At 41.1% G+C, this 13,353-nt stretch overlaps 1 protein-coding gene across 6 annotated transcripts in view; it reads right to left on the bottom strand.

The window, feature by feature from the left end:
• LOC126092138 (dystrobrevin beta) overlaps positions 1 to 13,353 on the bottom strand; it is a 630,369-nt gene that overhangs the window by 114,392 nt on the left and 502,624 nt on the right. For all 6 annotated transcript variants that reach the window (XM_049907600.1, XM_049907604.1, XM_049907602.1 and 3 more), the window contains one exon: positions 6,571 to 6,656. In XM_049907600.1, the coding sequence (XP_049763557.1) occupies positions 6,571 to 6,656 (86 nt within the window). The remainder of the gene's footprint in view (positions 1 to 6,570; positions 6,657 to 13,353) is intronic.

Here is a 13,353-nt window from a genome sequence, read left to right as displayed (position 1 = left end):
TACAATTAGACTTGCCCATGCCGATGGCAGGCAACTTAGGTCTAGCCGTTACATAGTGGCACAATCAAACACTGGAGGCAGCATCACATCAAGGTTGGTACGTGCAGCCAACAGACAATGCCACTTTAAAAAACTGACTAGAAACCTCCATGATATAATCCTAAGACAGAGTGCAGTCACCATCATTCCAATATATTTTGATCACACACTCACTCGGCTCCATTCTCGGGACTCTCGGTACCTAACTGGACTCGACCTGACATTGTACTTGGAGTTTGTATGGAACTTCTAAATTATGTACTCATTAAAGCAATTTTGATATTCTGCACATACTTACTTGTGTGTGTTGTTACTGCACAAGTGGCAACGAGTGCAGTTGACCATTGATATGTGTTTCTTAGTGAAGTGATGAGGTTGACAGGTGCCTCTTTGAGTTAGTGATTCGGAACTTACTATAGTGGCAACTGAAAAGCCAAAAGTGTTTGGAAATGCAGCAACAGCCCCACATGGCCATGTTGGATAAAGTACTGACTGGTGTGTCAGCACAACCTCAACACTTGCTGACTAACCAGTCACCTTTCTCCACCTATGACGAAGCTGCAAAAGTGAGAGTCATACAAGAAATGTCTACAACAACACTTCACACCCTTCAAGGTAATGGACACTGATTTCATTAAAGCCTTCTTTCAGTTGTAGATCTCTCCCCATATGTACTGCCTGTTAGGGAAATTAGCTCCTTTCAGGACACTGAGTCCCTCCCATCTGACGAAATGTGTCGTTTGTTGACATCAGACTGTCTCCAGCATACTCATGTTAGTTCCGCAAAATCAGACTTGGGCTGCAGAGTTGCAAGTTGTAAGTTGAAAGTGTCATTTTGTTATTGATCAGTCTACGGAATCTTACACTGACACTATGGTTCAGGACACTACCATTAGGTTGGCTCCCAATAGAGGGCTGCCAATGGGTACTGCAATATGTAGACTCCACCTCAGAAGTCCTTTTTGTTGCACAAATATCTGAAATTTCTCATGTGGTGGGTGATAAATTAGATTCCTGGATGGACATGATGACTGTCAACTTAGAAGAAAATATGCATTCTCTTTCCAGTATGAACTTTGGACGCAGAAGTCATGGCTGTGCAGCTCATTTGGTCAACTTGTCACAAACAAACACATCCCCAATAGATGAGTTTCCACAAGCTCCCATATTCCTGCCCCACCTGTTTCGTTCACCATGACTGGTTGGCCTGCTTTCAGTGTTGGTCTTCTTGTCATCAATGTAGGAAGAAACGCTACATTACAATTGTGTACCACACTCGGTTAGCTCTGGTTGCATCTTCAAACTCTCAAGCCTTGTACATTAACGTTGTCAGTTCCACGTGCGACAATCTTGCCAATGTTTCTAACAAACTATTCATCAATGTGACACCCCCACGATCACAAGTGAATAAGGGCATGATGAAATCTCTTCTTAATTTTAACACGTATCTGCACCTCGGTTCCCCTCTTATGTCTTCTACTCTGTGCTACCTTGTCATTTATAACTGGCAACAATTTCTATTCTTGGACAGTTCATGGCAGAGACAACATACAAGGCAGTATGTGGGTTTATTGACATTTCCAGTGGTGGACAGTACTTTTATGAAAAATTTGTTTGACGTGAATGCTTTTATGGTATTTGGACTCACTAGTTGATGATTTGATTTACTGGTTTCTGATCTCGTGCCCTATCAAGAATTGGGTGATCTGTGCAAGGTATATTCGGTCCTTTTTTCACCTGGGTTAGGCAAGACTCAAAATGGTTCAAATGGCTCTGAGCATTATGGGACTTAACATCTGAGGTCATTAGTCCCCTAGAACTTAGAACTACTTAAACATAACTAACCTAAAGACATCACACACATCCATGCCCAAGGCAGGATTCGAACCTGCGACCGTAGTGGTCGCGCATTTCCAGACTGAAGCGCCTAGAACCGCTCGGCCAGGTTAGGCAAGGTCACAGATTTATTGGTGCATATTATCTTAAACCCTTGGCACAACCCTGTTTTTCTCATGCCAAGCCTATGCTGTTGGTGCTTCATGATCAAGTCTGGGACAGCTCTAAAGGCTAATGGCTTTAGATTCAATGAACCCATATCGTCCAGTCAATAGTCTATACTGTTAGTGATTATCAACAAACCAACCAGCATGCTCCAGCCCTGGGGTGGTTTCAACATGATGGTTAAGCACAGACTGTATATGACATGTATCTCATTCAATGACCAGAAGAACTGATGACAAAACTGGTGGGAGGACAATATTTTTTCTAAGTTGGATTTGTCAGAAGCATATTTACAGCTGCCACTAGATGAAGAGTCATGACAGGTCCTTGTCATCAACATGCCATACGGTCTCTACAGGTACAACCAACTGGTTTTTTGGATCGCAAGTGCTCTGATAACTTTACAACATTTTCTGAGCAACATACATGTTTCTTGTTGCATCAACTATCTTGATGACACTGTTGTCATTGGTGATACCACCAAGAACCACCTCTTCAACCACTGGCTTCTGTTTAGACATTGCAGGATGTACATCTCAAGTGCAATCTGTGTGAGCCACATTTCCTCCAGCCCTCTATCAGATACCTGAGACAAGGCATTTCTTATTAGGAGAACCTGCCAATAAACATAATACTGTGGCTATTGAGGCCCTTCCTCCTACAGCAATGTTATTCTCTGTGGCCAGAGCCTTCAGTCATGGCAGCACATCCACCTAGATTTTGCGGACTCCTTTTTGGGCATTTATTGATTTCCATACATTGTAGACTGCTGCTATACAACTGTGGGATCACTGGTGTGAGCCCTCATCCAGATCATCTCCACTGAAGGCCCCCCACACACCCTAGTGATTGACAACGTCCGCAACTTATGTCACAGATTTTGCAAGATATTGGTAGCTCCACAACATCAGGGTGCCCTCTTTCCAACCTCAGTCAAATGAGAAGAAAGAATGCCTCACATGGACTTTCAAGATGCAGCTGAATAAGTACATCAGAGATGTCCCAGCGGAAGACACTCTCACATGTTTTCTCAGTTCTTACACATCCATGCCAATTGGTGAGAAGAGCCCAGCTGAAATAAAACCAGGGTGGCAGCTTCACATGATACCGAGCTTCCTACTGTCTGCCCCGCACCCTCCTACAGCACCTCTATTGCTATCACTTTTGGTCACTGTGAGCACTGGGTTCTGGGGGTTGGAGAATCTTCACACAGCAAATAGAGGACAGGTTGCTGGCCTGCCATCAAAACCAACTCTGCCTGTGGTTGGGGGACCAGCCTCTGCCACTCCCATACACAAGTCCTGAGCCCTCCTCCCTCCAGGAGCCTGGGTCCTCACCTTCTCCTCCAGCTTTGGGGGCACCTTCTTGATTATGGTCCCCACCTCCTATGCTCAATGCAGTCTTGCCTACTTCATCCTCCCTCCATGTTTTTCCAGTCCTATTCATGAACGTCAGGTGTCAGGGGCTGCGAACTCCAGCAGCAAATGTTGGCACCAGCTGTACAAGCCAGCTCATGTTCCTGTGCCTTACGCCCAGAATGTTTCCACATATCTAGCTCCAGTCTTGGTGTCCTCAGCAGCTGTCCTCACACCCAAGGGCATCCACCTGCATTGGAGCCATCACTGCCATGGCCATTTTTGGTCTACTCTCCTATGGCAGTTGGCAGTAAGTTTTCAATATGCTGAGAGTGCTAATTGACAGTGTTCTGGAGCACATGGACTGTGCTTTTCTGGTTGCCACATGGCATCCCACACTGCAGGGGAGAGAGAGACCAGAGTCGCCTGCACCAGTGCCAGGTGGCTGCACGATTAAACATTGAAGGCAGCATTGTGTCAAGGATGGCGTGTGCAGCTGATGGACAGTGACACCTTGAGAAACTGACTATCTACCTACACAATTTAATCCCTTATTCTATTATGATCTGCTCATAAGCTCACTTCACTCTGCTCTCTGGAGATTTCTATATATTTTATTTCCTGGTGAGTCTTGCCCCACCCCTCCCCCACCTCTACAACATAAACTGCACTTAGCTTTCTCCTCTTATTAACTTTTGCATGATGTTTTGTCAATAATATCTGTCTTGATAATTACCCATCTTTCATCTTTAAGCTTTTCGGTTTCAAAATTTAATTCAATGCAGTCCCCAATAGTCAATCTTTCCTTCACATTCTGTCTGGCAAGTCTCCCCTGACACGGGATTTTGAGCAACTGTCTCAAACTCTACCCATTTCCTAAACCTAGCCAGTCCTGTTACTTATCCCTCTTCCTTTCTCTTCGACCCTTCTGCCAGAAGGGGAAGCCACTGGCTCCCGTTGAAAACAAGATAATTAGATACCGAGCACAAGCTCTGATTAGGGAAGGATGGAGAAGGAAATAAGCCTTGCCATTTCAAAGGAATCATCTTGGCATGTGCCTGAAGCAATTTAGGGAAATCACAGAAACCTAAATCAGCATGGCCGGACACAGGTTTAAACTGTCATCCTTCCAAATGCGAGTCCAGTGTTCTAACACTGCACCATCTTGCTCAGTCACTGGCTTTGAAAGCTGGCATATTTTCTTAACAAGTTTGCTCCTGCCACTGCATGGTGAGTAGATTTTTTTATGTATCCAGTCACATTCTATTTTCAAAAATTGATTGTTTTCACTGCTATATTATTTCAGATTGTTTTTAAGACATGTTAAAATAGCTGAAGCAATGGTCTTCACAAGAACATAATTCCTTACAAAGATGGTAAAATTCACCATAGTCTCCTTGCTTACTGTCACATAACCACTTTCTTCACAAAAAAAGTGTGCAATTAAAATCAATAGTTGGTCATCTTAGAAACTTGTGAAAGCCAAGATTTGTGTTCATATGAATTTCAAAATGACACGTGAAGATTTCTCCGGCATGGTTCTTAAAAACGAGACTCCTCTGAATGCAGTGAGACTCAACAAAATATGAATAATAAGGTACAAATTTATAATAGTATCTTTTTACTACTATTATTTTTATTTGGTTTGGTGTAGGTCTGTTAGTGTGATGGCAGAATTAGTAGGTGATTAGAAGTAATAGTAGAATAATAGTAGTAGTAGTAGTAGTAGTAGTAGTAGTAGTAGTAGGAGGAGGAGGAGGAGGAGTTAATTTTATTACCGTAGTAAAAATTGTGACTGTAATAATACTATCCTCAATTACACAAATGTCTGTGGCCCATGGGCTGGTCTCTGGATTACCTGATGTTCAAACTGACATCCCTAGCTATCGCCCTGCACAGAGGAAATGTGTACTAAAAATACTAGCACACAGAAAAAAAAAAGTTACTCACGATGGCAGATTAGGCACGCTCTCACCTCACCACTATAATACAACCTATGGAGATCAATGTGGAGAAAGAGGCAGCCACTGTCTTTTTACACAGATGTGGTATCAGCAAATATTGGGTGCATGCTCAATAAGCACTGCGTAAGAGCTGTTTTTCACCCAGCCAAGAAACCACCTGTATGATTGGGGAGTGTCAAAGATGACCTCAGATTGCAGCAAGATTCTGCACCAATGTGGCAAGACACTTATTGGATAAACAGTGAACACCATTGAAGATCACTGGTGGGAACACCAGTGGCATATTCGACTAATGAATCCTATGATGGAATACAAACATATCAGGATTTTGGCAGTAACTTCCAAATACCGGGACAGTGTTGTCAGAGAGGCCATTGAAATATGCACCAGCAACAATTTCACCAACCAGAACTGTGGCTGTAATCTCAGCAATGATTGGGAACTAGCACTGAGACTAATTCAGAACACTTTCAGCAAACACAACATCCTGGGGACCAGGGTGGATGGAGTAGCTACACCCCCATCACCACATCCATGGGGGCCCTGCCGGGTGTTGCTGGCTGCAGACACTGACTCAGTCGCCTTCTCAGATGCCAACGTCCACCCTCGAGCATGAACCTGTGTACAGAACAGCTTGTGAGGGAACGGGATGTATGTTGGCTGTATGCCTTCAAAGAGCCAGTTCGCGCAGCACACCTGATGACTGCAACATATCTTATCGCCAAAATACCGTGCTCATCTGACACTATGAACTGGCAGTATCTTTGGACTGTTTGACCAGTAAATCTCACATTTATTTCTAATGTTGAAGCTCTAAAAGCATTGTGATATGCAACATCTTGTAAGTACACTTGTTCCTGTCACTCGTTGAGCATGTATACTACAATTACATAATCCATTTATTGGAAAAATATTTCTGAATTTCTTCCATCAAGGCACTTTTTTTGTTGCTGGACAAGCATTTTTGCATTACTTTAATAAGCATCTGTAAATACAGAGGTGCCAAAATCTCAAACATATAAACACTCATATACATACATAGATAGATACATAAAACAAACTAAAATTACAGATAGTGTTAGCAAAACTTCAGTGCTATTTGAACTAGCCTCTTGTAGTCAGATTCTTTAGAGATCAAGGAACAAAAGTAAGTCATTTGAACGTACCATGGGTAACAAATTACAAAAAGGAGAGAAAGTAGAGAAACTTACATCTCAATTTGTCCATAAGTTTACCAGCACACATGGTAGCAAGAGCCACTTTTATTGAGAAGACTCTTATCTTTCCAACATTCTCACTGAAAATAGAACATAGTGATTAGATTAAACAGCAATCACATTTTTGCTAAATGTTTGCTTACTGTGGATAAATGCATTGCGAACTACCTACCAAAATCATGGTGAAAACTATTCCTAGTTTTTAAGAAAATCAGATAAATATTTCAAACACAGATTATATGTTTCCACCTCTTGCCACATGAGGGTAGATACAGCACTGTCGAACAGGATCATTTTGGCAGTTGGTGGTCTAAGTGCTAGGTTATGAGGCGGCACAATGTTTCATGGGTGTACTGACCTCCAAATATTTGAACACGGTACACTCACTGGTCAATGTTACTGTGACACTGTACCCCTTCCCCATTTGCATTTTTTCAGGGATGCATTCTGCCCTCACTTCATTTTTATGGATGACAACGCACGATTACATCGAACAGTGCAGCTACAGGAGCACCTGGAATATTTGGCAAATGGCCTGGCCTGCCTGTTCCCCTGACTTAAATCCCAGTGAGCACATGTGGGATGCAATGGGGAGATGTACTGTAGCACATCCACATTCACCAAGGACCATCTAGCAGTTGCCAACTACTCTGGTAAAGTAATGAAATGACCTACCGTAAGAACTCCTAACCAACCTTGTGGCATTCATGGAGGCACAATGCATGCATTACCATTCATTGTGATCACATACCCTATTAAGAACCACATACTGCCATTTGTAATATCCAGGGGACCATCATAAACTGCGACAACTGTAGTGTAACTATTGTCTTCGAATGAAGGTGTCATTACTGTTTGTCTCATTCTGTATTTCTTTCAGTTACCTTCTATACTGTTCAGAAGCATTTCTTTCTATGTATGATTTAAGTTTCAATGACCTATGTTACTTGGCAGTGACACACTATGTAAAAGTTACTTTTGTCTTTAGGCTTTGCACACCAGTGTACATTGGGAAGTCATGGAGGGAGGGAGAGAGAGAGAGAGAGAGAGAGAGAGAGAGAGAGAGAGAGAGAGAGAGAGAGAGAGAGAGAGAAAATCAAATTTCTTACAAAAAATAACATAAGATGATTTTGGGGGAATTGTACACATTGTTCAGAATACCTTTTTTTTGTAGAAAGATGATCCCATAGCACATAACAAGAGTGTGAGAACCCACAGTAAGTGGACTTTGTGACACTAATGTCTCCAACATACGAAATTGTCCTAAGGCAAAAGTAGCCAAGGACAACCTTTTTATGGTCCAGAGGACACCATGCTCCCTTGCTCAGGTTTACTGACAGTGAGTTCATAAAGAACAAGGTTAAGAGTGATGAGAGTAATCTGTTACCATAACCCTCTAAACTGGTGGGATGTTTGCTGCTAATCACAATACTAATATCATCAGCAAACATAGTGAACTTGCATGCTTCATATGACAAAAGTACATATTTATGTATATGACAAATAGTAGCGGACTAAGGAGAGTGTTGAAGGACTCCAAGGAACATAGCATCTCAGTAGCACTCTGGCTGCTGCCCCCCCCCCCCCCCACCCCCATCCTTCGCACCACCCATTTTGTTAATCTCATTCGAAACTACTTTCTGCTTCATGTCTTGGAAGTAGGATTTTAGCCGGCTTCCCACTGCTCCTCTGATACAGAGGCATACAGTTTGTGATCCTCACAGTTGAAAGCCTCAGAACAATAACAAAATACACAAATTGCCTTGATGGTTTTCTTTTTTTTTTTTGCTAAGGATTCCTGTACAGCATTTATAAAGGAAATAATGGCATCTGTAAAGGAATCCAAACTGTCTTTTATGAATCATGCCAAAGTTTCCAAGCTGCCTCACTATGCTGGAATGCAATATGTTCCTGCACATTTTTGTGAAAACTACTAAAAGCAAATACTTTCGGAAAAGACCATGAGACAGAAAGACACCAGCTGGATTACATTGTGTGGAGGCAAAGTACAAAGTACTCTGTCGGGCCTCGGCATCCGAGTGGTGGCCATGTATGCGTGAGCAGCAGCAGCAGCAGCAGCAGCAGCAGTAGTAGTAGTAGTAGTAGTAATAGCAGCAGTAGTAGCACCTGTTTGAATGTGTGAGAATTTTCTATTTCTGAAGGAGAACTTTGTCTGAAAGTTGAAATATTTATAGGATTCTTTCTCATTGGACTTGTCTGCAACTCAGTGCCTCCAACATGTGATGAGTAGCAATGTATCTTTTCTATACAGCTGAAGAGAAATGGATATTAGTAGGAACAGAGTACTCATGAAATTAGATAGCATACACATAAGCAAAACAGGTAATTTAAAAGCAGAGGCATGAAGATAAGGGTCAGAATGAACTCAATTGTTAAAAGGGAAGGTAATAGCAGATCAATGGCAAGCATGTATTCTGAACCACTTCATTGGGGAGGAACTGCATGCTGACGTGACAGAAGAAGAAATAGGTATCAATTTGGAGGACGTATAGGATTCTTTATTAGTCAGAGTTTAACAAAGTTTTGAATGACTTCTAAGCAAACAAAGTATAAGGAATACATAATATTTCTTCAGAATTTATAAAATCACTGGTGGGAAATGTCAATCAAACAATTATTTAAGACTTTACACAGTGTCTACAAGACTCAAGACAGCCCACTTGACTTCCATTAGAGTATCATCTGCATAATCCTGAAGATAACTAGGATGGATGTAGAGGAATTATGGGAAAAGTTTCAACTATTTGTAAGTTGCACTCTGGAGACATATGCGAGCAGATTAAGGATAGAAAGAAATCACCACAGTTTAATAAACAGATTCCGAAAATGCTGAGGAGACAGAGATTGTTTCACTTCTGGTTCAAAAAGGAATGCGCAAATGTTGACAGGCAAATGTTAGAAGAATTCCTGTGTCCATAAGATGATCAATGCACTAAGCATACAGAAACTTCCACTGTCGTACTTTGGCACCAAATCTTGCTGAGAACCAAATAAATTCTGGCCGTACATAAAATCACTAAGCAGGTTGAAGTGTTCTATCCAGTCATTTGTTGATCAGTCTAGGATGACAATAGAAGACAGCAAAAGAAAAGGTTAAGTTTTAAATTTCGTGTTTAATAAAGCATTCACATATGAGGCTCATACAAACAAACCGTCACTTGACTGTCATACAGACTCCCACATGGAAGACGTAGTAATAGGCATCAGTGACATAGAGAAGCAAATGAAACAGGTGAAAATAAAGAAGTCACCTGGTCCAGAAGGGACTGAAATGTGGTTTTGCAGAGATTACTCTGTGACATTGGCCCCTTACTTGGATTGCATTTATCACAAATGTCTCACCCAGTGCAAAATTCCAAGTGACTGGAAAAAAGTTCACGTGACTTCTGTATATGAGAAAGGCAAAATAATAGATCCACGTAACTACAGACCACGTCAATTTGCTGCAGTATTCTTGGAGATATTCAAGTTCAAATATAATAAATTTCCTTGAGACAAAAAAGCTTCTGTCCACAAATCAGCACAGATTTAGAAAACATTGCTCATGCAAAACTCAGCTTATCCTTTTCTCACACGATATCCTACAAACCACGGGTGGAGGACAATAGATTCTGGATCCCTAAGATTTCCAGAAAGCATTTGACATGTGCCCCACTGCAAACTGTTGACGAAGTTCGAGCATATGGTTTAGATTCCCATATGTCCAAGTGGCTTGAAGACTTCTTAAGTAATAGAACCCAGTACATTGCCCTTGATGGTGAGTGTTCGTAAGAGACAAGGGCATTGTCAGCAGTGCTCCAGGGAAGTGTGATAGTACAGCTCTTGTTCTCTATATGCTTAAATGATCTAATGCACAGGGTGAGCAGCAGTTTACAGCTGTTTACTGATGACACTGTCATGTACAGGAAGTTGTCATCACTGAGTGACTGTAGAAGTATAAAGAGATGACTTAGACAGAATTTCTAGTTGGTGTGACGAATGGCACTTGCTCTAAATGCACAGAAATATAAGTTAATGTGAATGAGTGCAGGAAACAATCCTGTAACATTCAATACAGCATTAGTAGATTGCTGGTTGACACAATCACATTGATCAAATATCTAGACGTAACATTGCAAAGCAATATGAAATGGCATGAGCACATCAGGTTGCCAGTAGGGAAGGTGAATGCTCGACCTTTTTTTTATTGGGAGAATTTTTAATAAAATGTATCTTGTCTCAAAAGAAGAGATGATATAGAATGCTAGTGTGACCCATTCTTGAGTACTGTTCAAGGTTCCTACCGAGTCAGATTAAAGGAACACACTGAAGCAATTCACAGGTAGGATGCTAAAAAGCAGCTGCTAAAAAGGTACTATTGCATATATTTGGAGAGCCAGCATTAGAGGTCAACTGCAGAACAATTTTACTGCCAGCAATGCACACTTTGCTTAAGGACCACGAGGATAACGTACGAAAAATTAGGGTTCATACGGAGGCTTTTAGAAAGTTGTTTTTCCCTTAGTCTATTTGCAAGTGGAACATTGGTACTTCGTGCCCTCTGCCATGCCCCGTATGGTGGCTTACAGAGTATGAATGCAGATGAACACAGATGAAAGTGAGAACTATTGCACAGTTAAGTTAACAGTTTATGCAACCAAGGTACCAATCAGAATAATAGACAGAAAAATGGAAAAGAAAACTGTGGCTCTGTTATCTCCCAAGTCAATTTGATTTTAAGAAAGGTAATGAAAGCAGAGAACCAGTTACAATGTTCTCCTTAATAAGGAAAGCAAGACTTAACATCACATCACCTTCACAGGATATTTCAATGTAGAGAAATTGTTAGACAGCATAAAGTGGTGCAAGATGTGTGAAATTAAAAGAAAAATATGTGTAAGCTATGGGGAAATACAAAAAGTTCACGCCATGTACATGGTTCACCTTGTGTATTGAAGGGCCAATGAATGAAAGAAAAGAAAAGTTCACAAATAGGATTAAAATTGAAATATCAGTGATAAGATTCACTGATCACATTGCTGTCCTCACTGAACATGAAAAGAATTACAGTATATGTTAAATGGAATGAACAGAGAACTGAGCACAAAATATAGATTGAGAATAAACTGAAGGATGATGAAAGTATTGATGTATGGCAGAATTGAGATCAGAAATAAACACAACATAAAAACTGGGGACCATACAATAAACAAAGTCAAGGTATTCTGCTACACTGGAATAAAAATAATGTGGGACAGTTTAGGTAAGGAAGACATTGGGAGAAGACTAACACAGTCAAACAGAGAACTGCTCACCAAAAGAGGACTATAATTATCAAAAATAGGCCTTAATTCAAAGAAGAAATTTCTGTGAATGTGCATCTGGAGCGCAGCATTATAGGAAGTGACTCATGGCTTTGTAGATTCCTGGTAGGTAGGTACATGAATGACACACACACACACACACACACACACACACACACACAGAGAGAGAGAGAGAGAGAGAGAGAGAGAGAGAGAGAGAGATAGATATTGCTTGTAAATCATTAACAGCAGTTATTCATAGAATAGCAGAGCAAATTTACAAGACATTCACACTATCAAACAGTTAAGAACAAACCAAACACTTCAAAAACATCACTAAACTCAAAGAATGTCTGACAAAGATAATTACAGGCTACAGAATGAAATTTTCACTCTACAGCGGAGTGTGCGCTGATATGAAACTTCCTGGCAGATTAAAACTGTGTGCCGGACCAAGACTTGAACTCGGGAGCTTTGCCTTTTGTGGGCAAGTGCTCTACCAACTGAGCTACCCAAGCACCACTCATGCCCCATCCTCAGAGCTTTAATTCTGCCAGTACCTCGTCTCCTACCTTCCAAACTTCACAGAAGCTCTCCTGCAAACGTTGCAGAACTAGCACTCCTGGGAGAAAGGATATTGCAGAGACATGGCTTAGCCACAGCCTGGGGGATGTTTCTAGAATGAAATTTTCACTCTACAGTGGAGTGTGCACCGATATGAAACTTCCTGGCAGATTAAAACTGTGCGCCAGACCGAGACTCGAACTCGGGACCTTTCATAATTACAGGCTATGTTTATACACAATAAGTTGTCACTTGGAGAGTGAAATCCCCAAAGACTGTAACACACACAAAAAAAAAAAAAAAAAAGGAATTGAAGCATTTGAGATGATGTGTAACAGAAAGCTGTGTTACAAAAACAAATAATTTATGGACTGACAATGTTATAAAGGAGTAGTTCTCCGTAGAATCTACAAGTGAAGGATTATGTGGGATACACTAACTGGAAGGAGAGATTCAACAACAGGGAATCACAAAGCGAAAAATTGTAGGTGGTTACAGAAATTAGCAAATGTGTAACAGGTAATTGGGGGCATTATGTGAAGGAGCCACCCTGACATGAAAATATTGGCACGAGAGAGAAAATTCTGGCAGATCACATCAATCAGTTGGAGCAAAAGGGGTAATTGAATGTACAGTCTTGTTCCTCAGCTGGTATGTGCCTTTCTTGCTAACAGTAATATTACACTGCTTAGCATGTGCCATCATTTAACATTGCTTGCCATCACATACAATTTTATAAGGGATGAGGAAAACTGCCCTTTCTCAACATGTTGTTCTTTGATACATTCAATTAGTTCAGTGTATATACACAGTTTAAAGCAATTTACAAAATTGTCAACACAATTTTCTGTTGCTTGTGCACGTCATAATTTCTATAATCAGCTAGTCTGCCCTGATGAGATGCACTGCA

The sequence above is a fragment of the Schistocerca cancellata genome, chromosome 7 (assembly GCF_023864275.1).
Source record: "Schistocerca cancellata isolate TAMUIC-IGC-003103 chromosome 7, iqSchCanc2.1, whole genome shotgun sequence".
NCBI lineage: Eukaryota > Metazoa > Arthropoda > Insecta > Orthoptera > Acrididae > Schistocerca > Schistocerca cancellata.
Note: the sequence above shows the minus strand (reverse complement) of the source record. Positions and strands in the feature narration are given on the sequence as shown.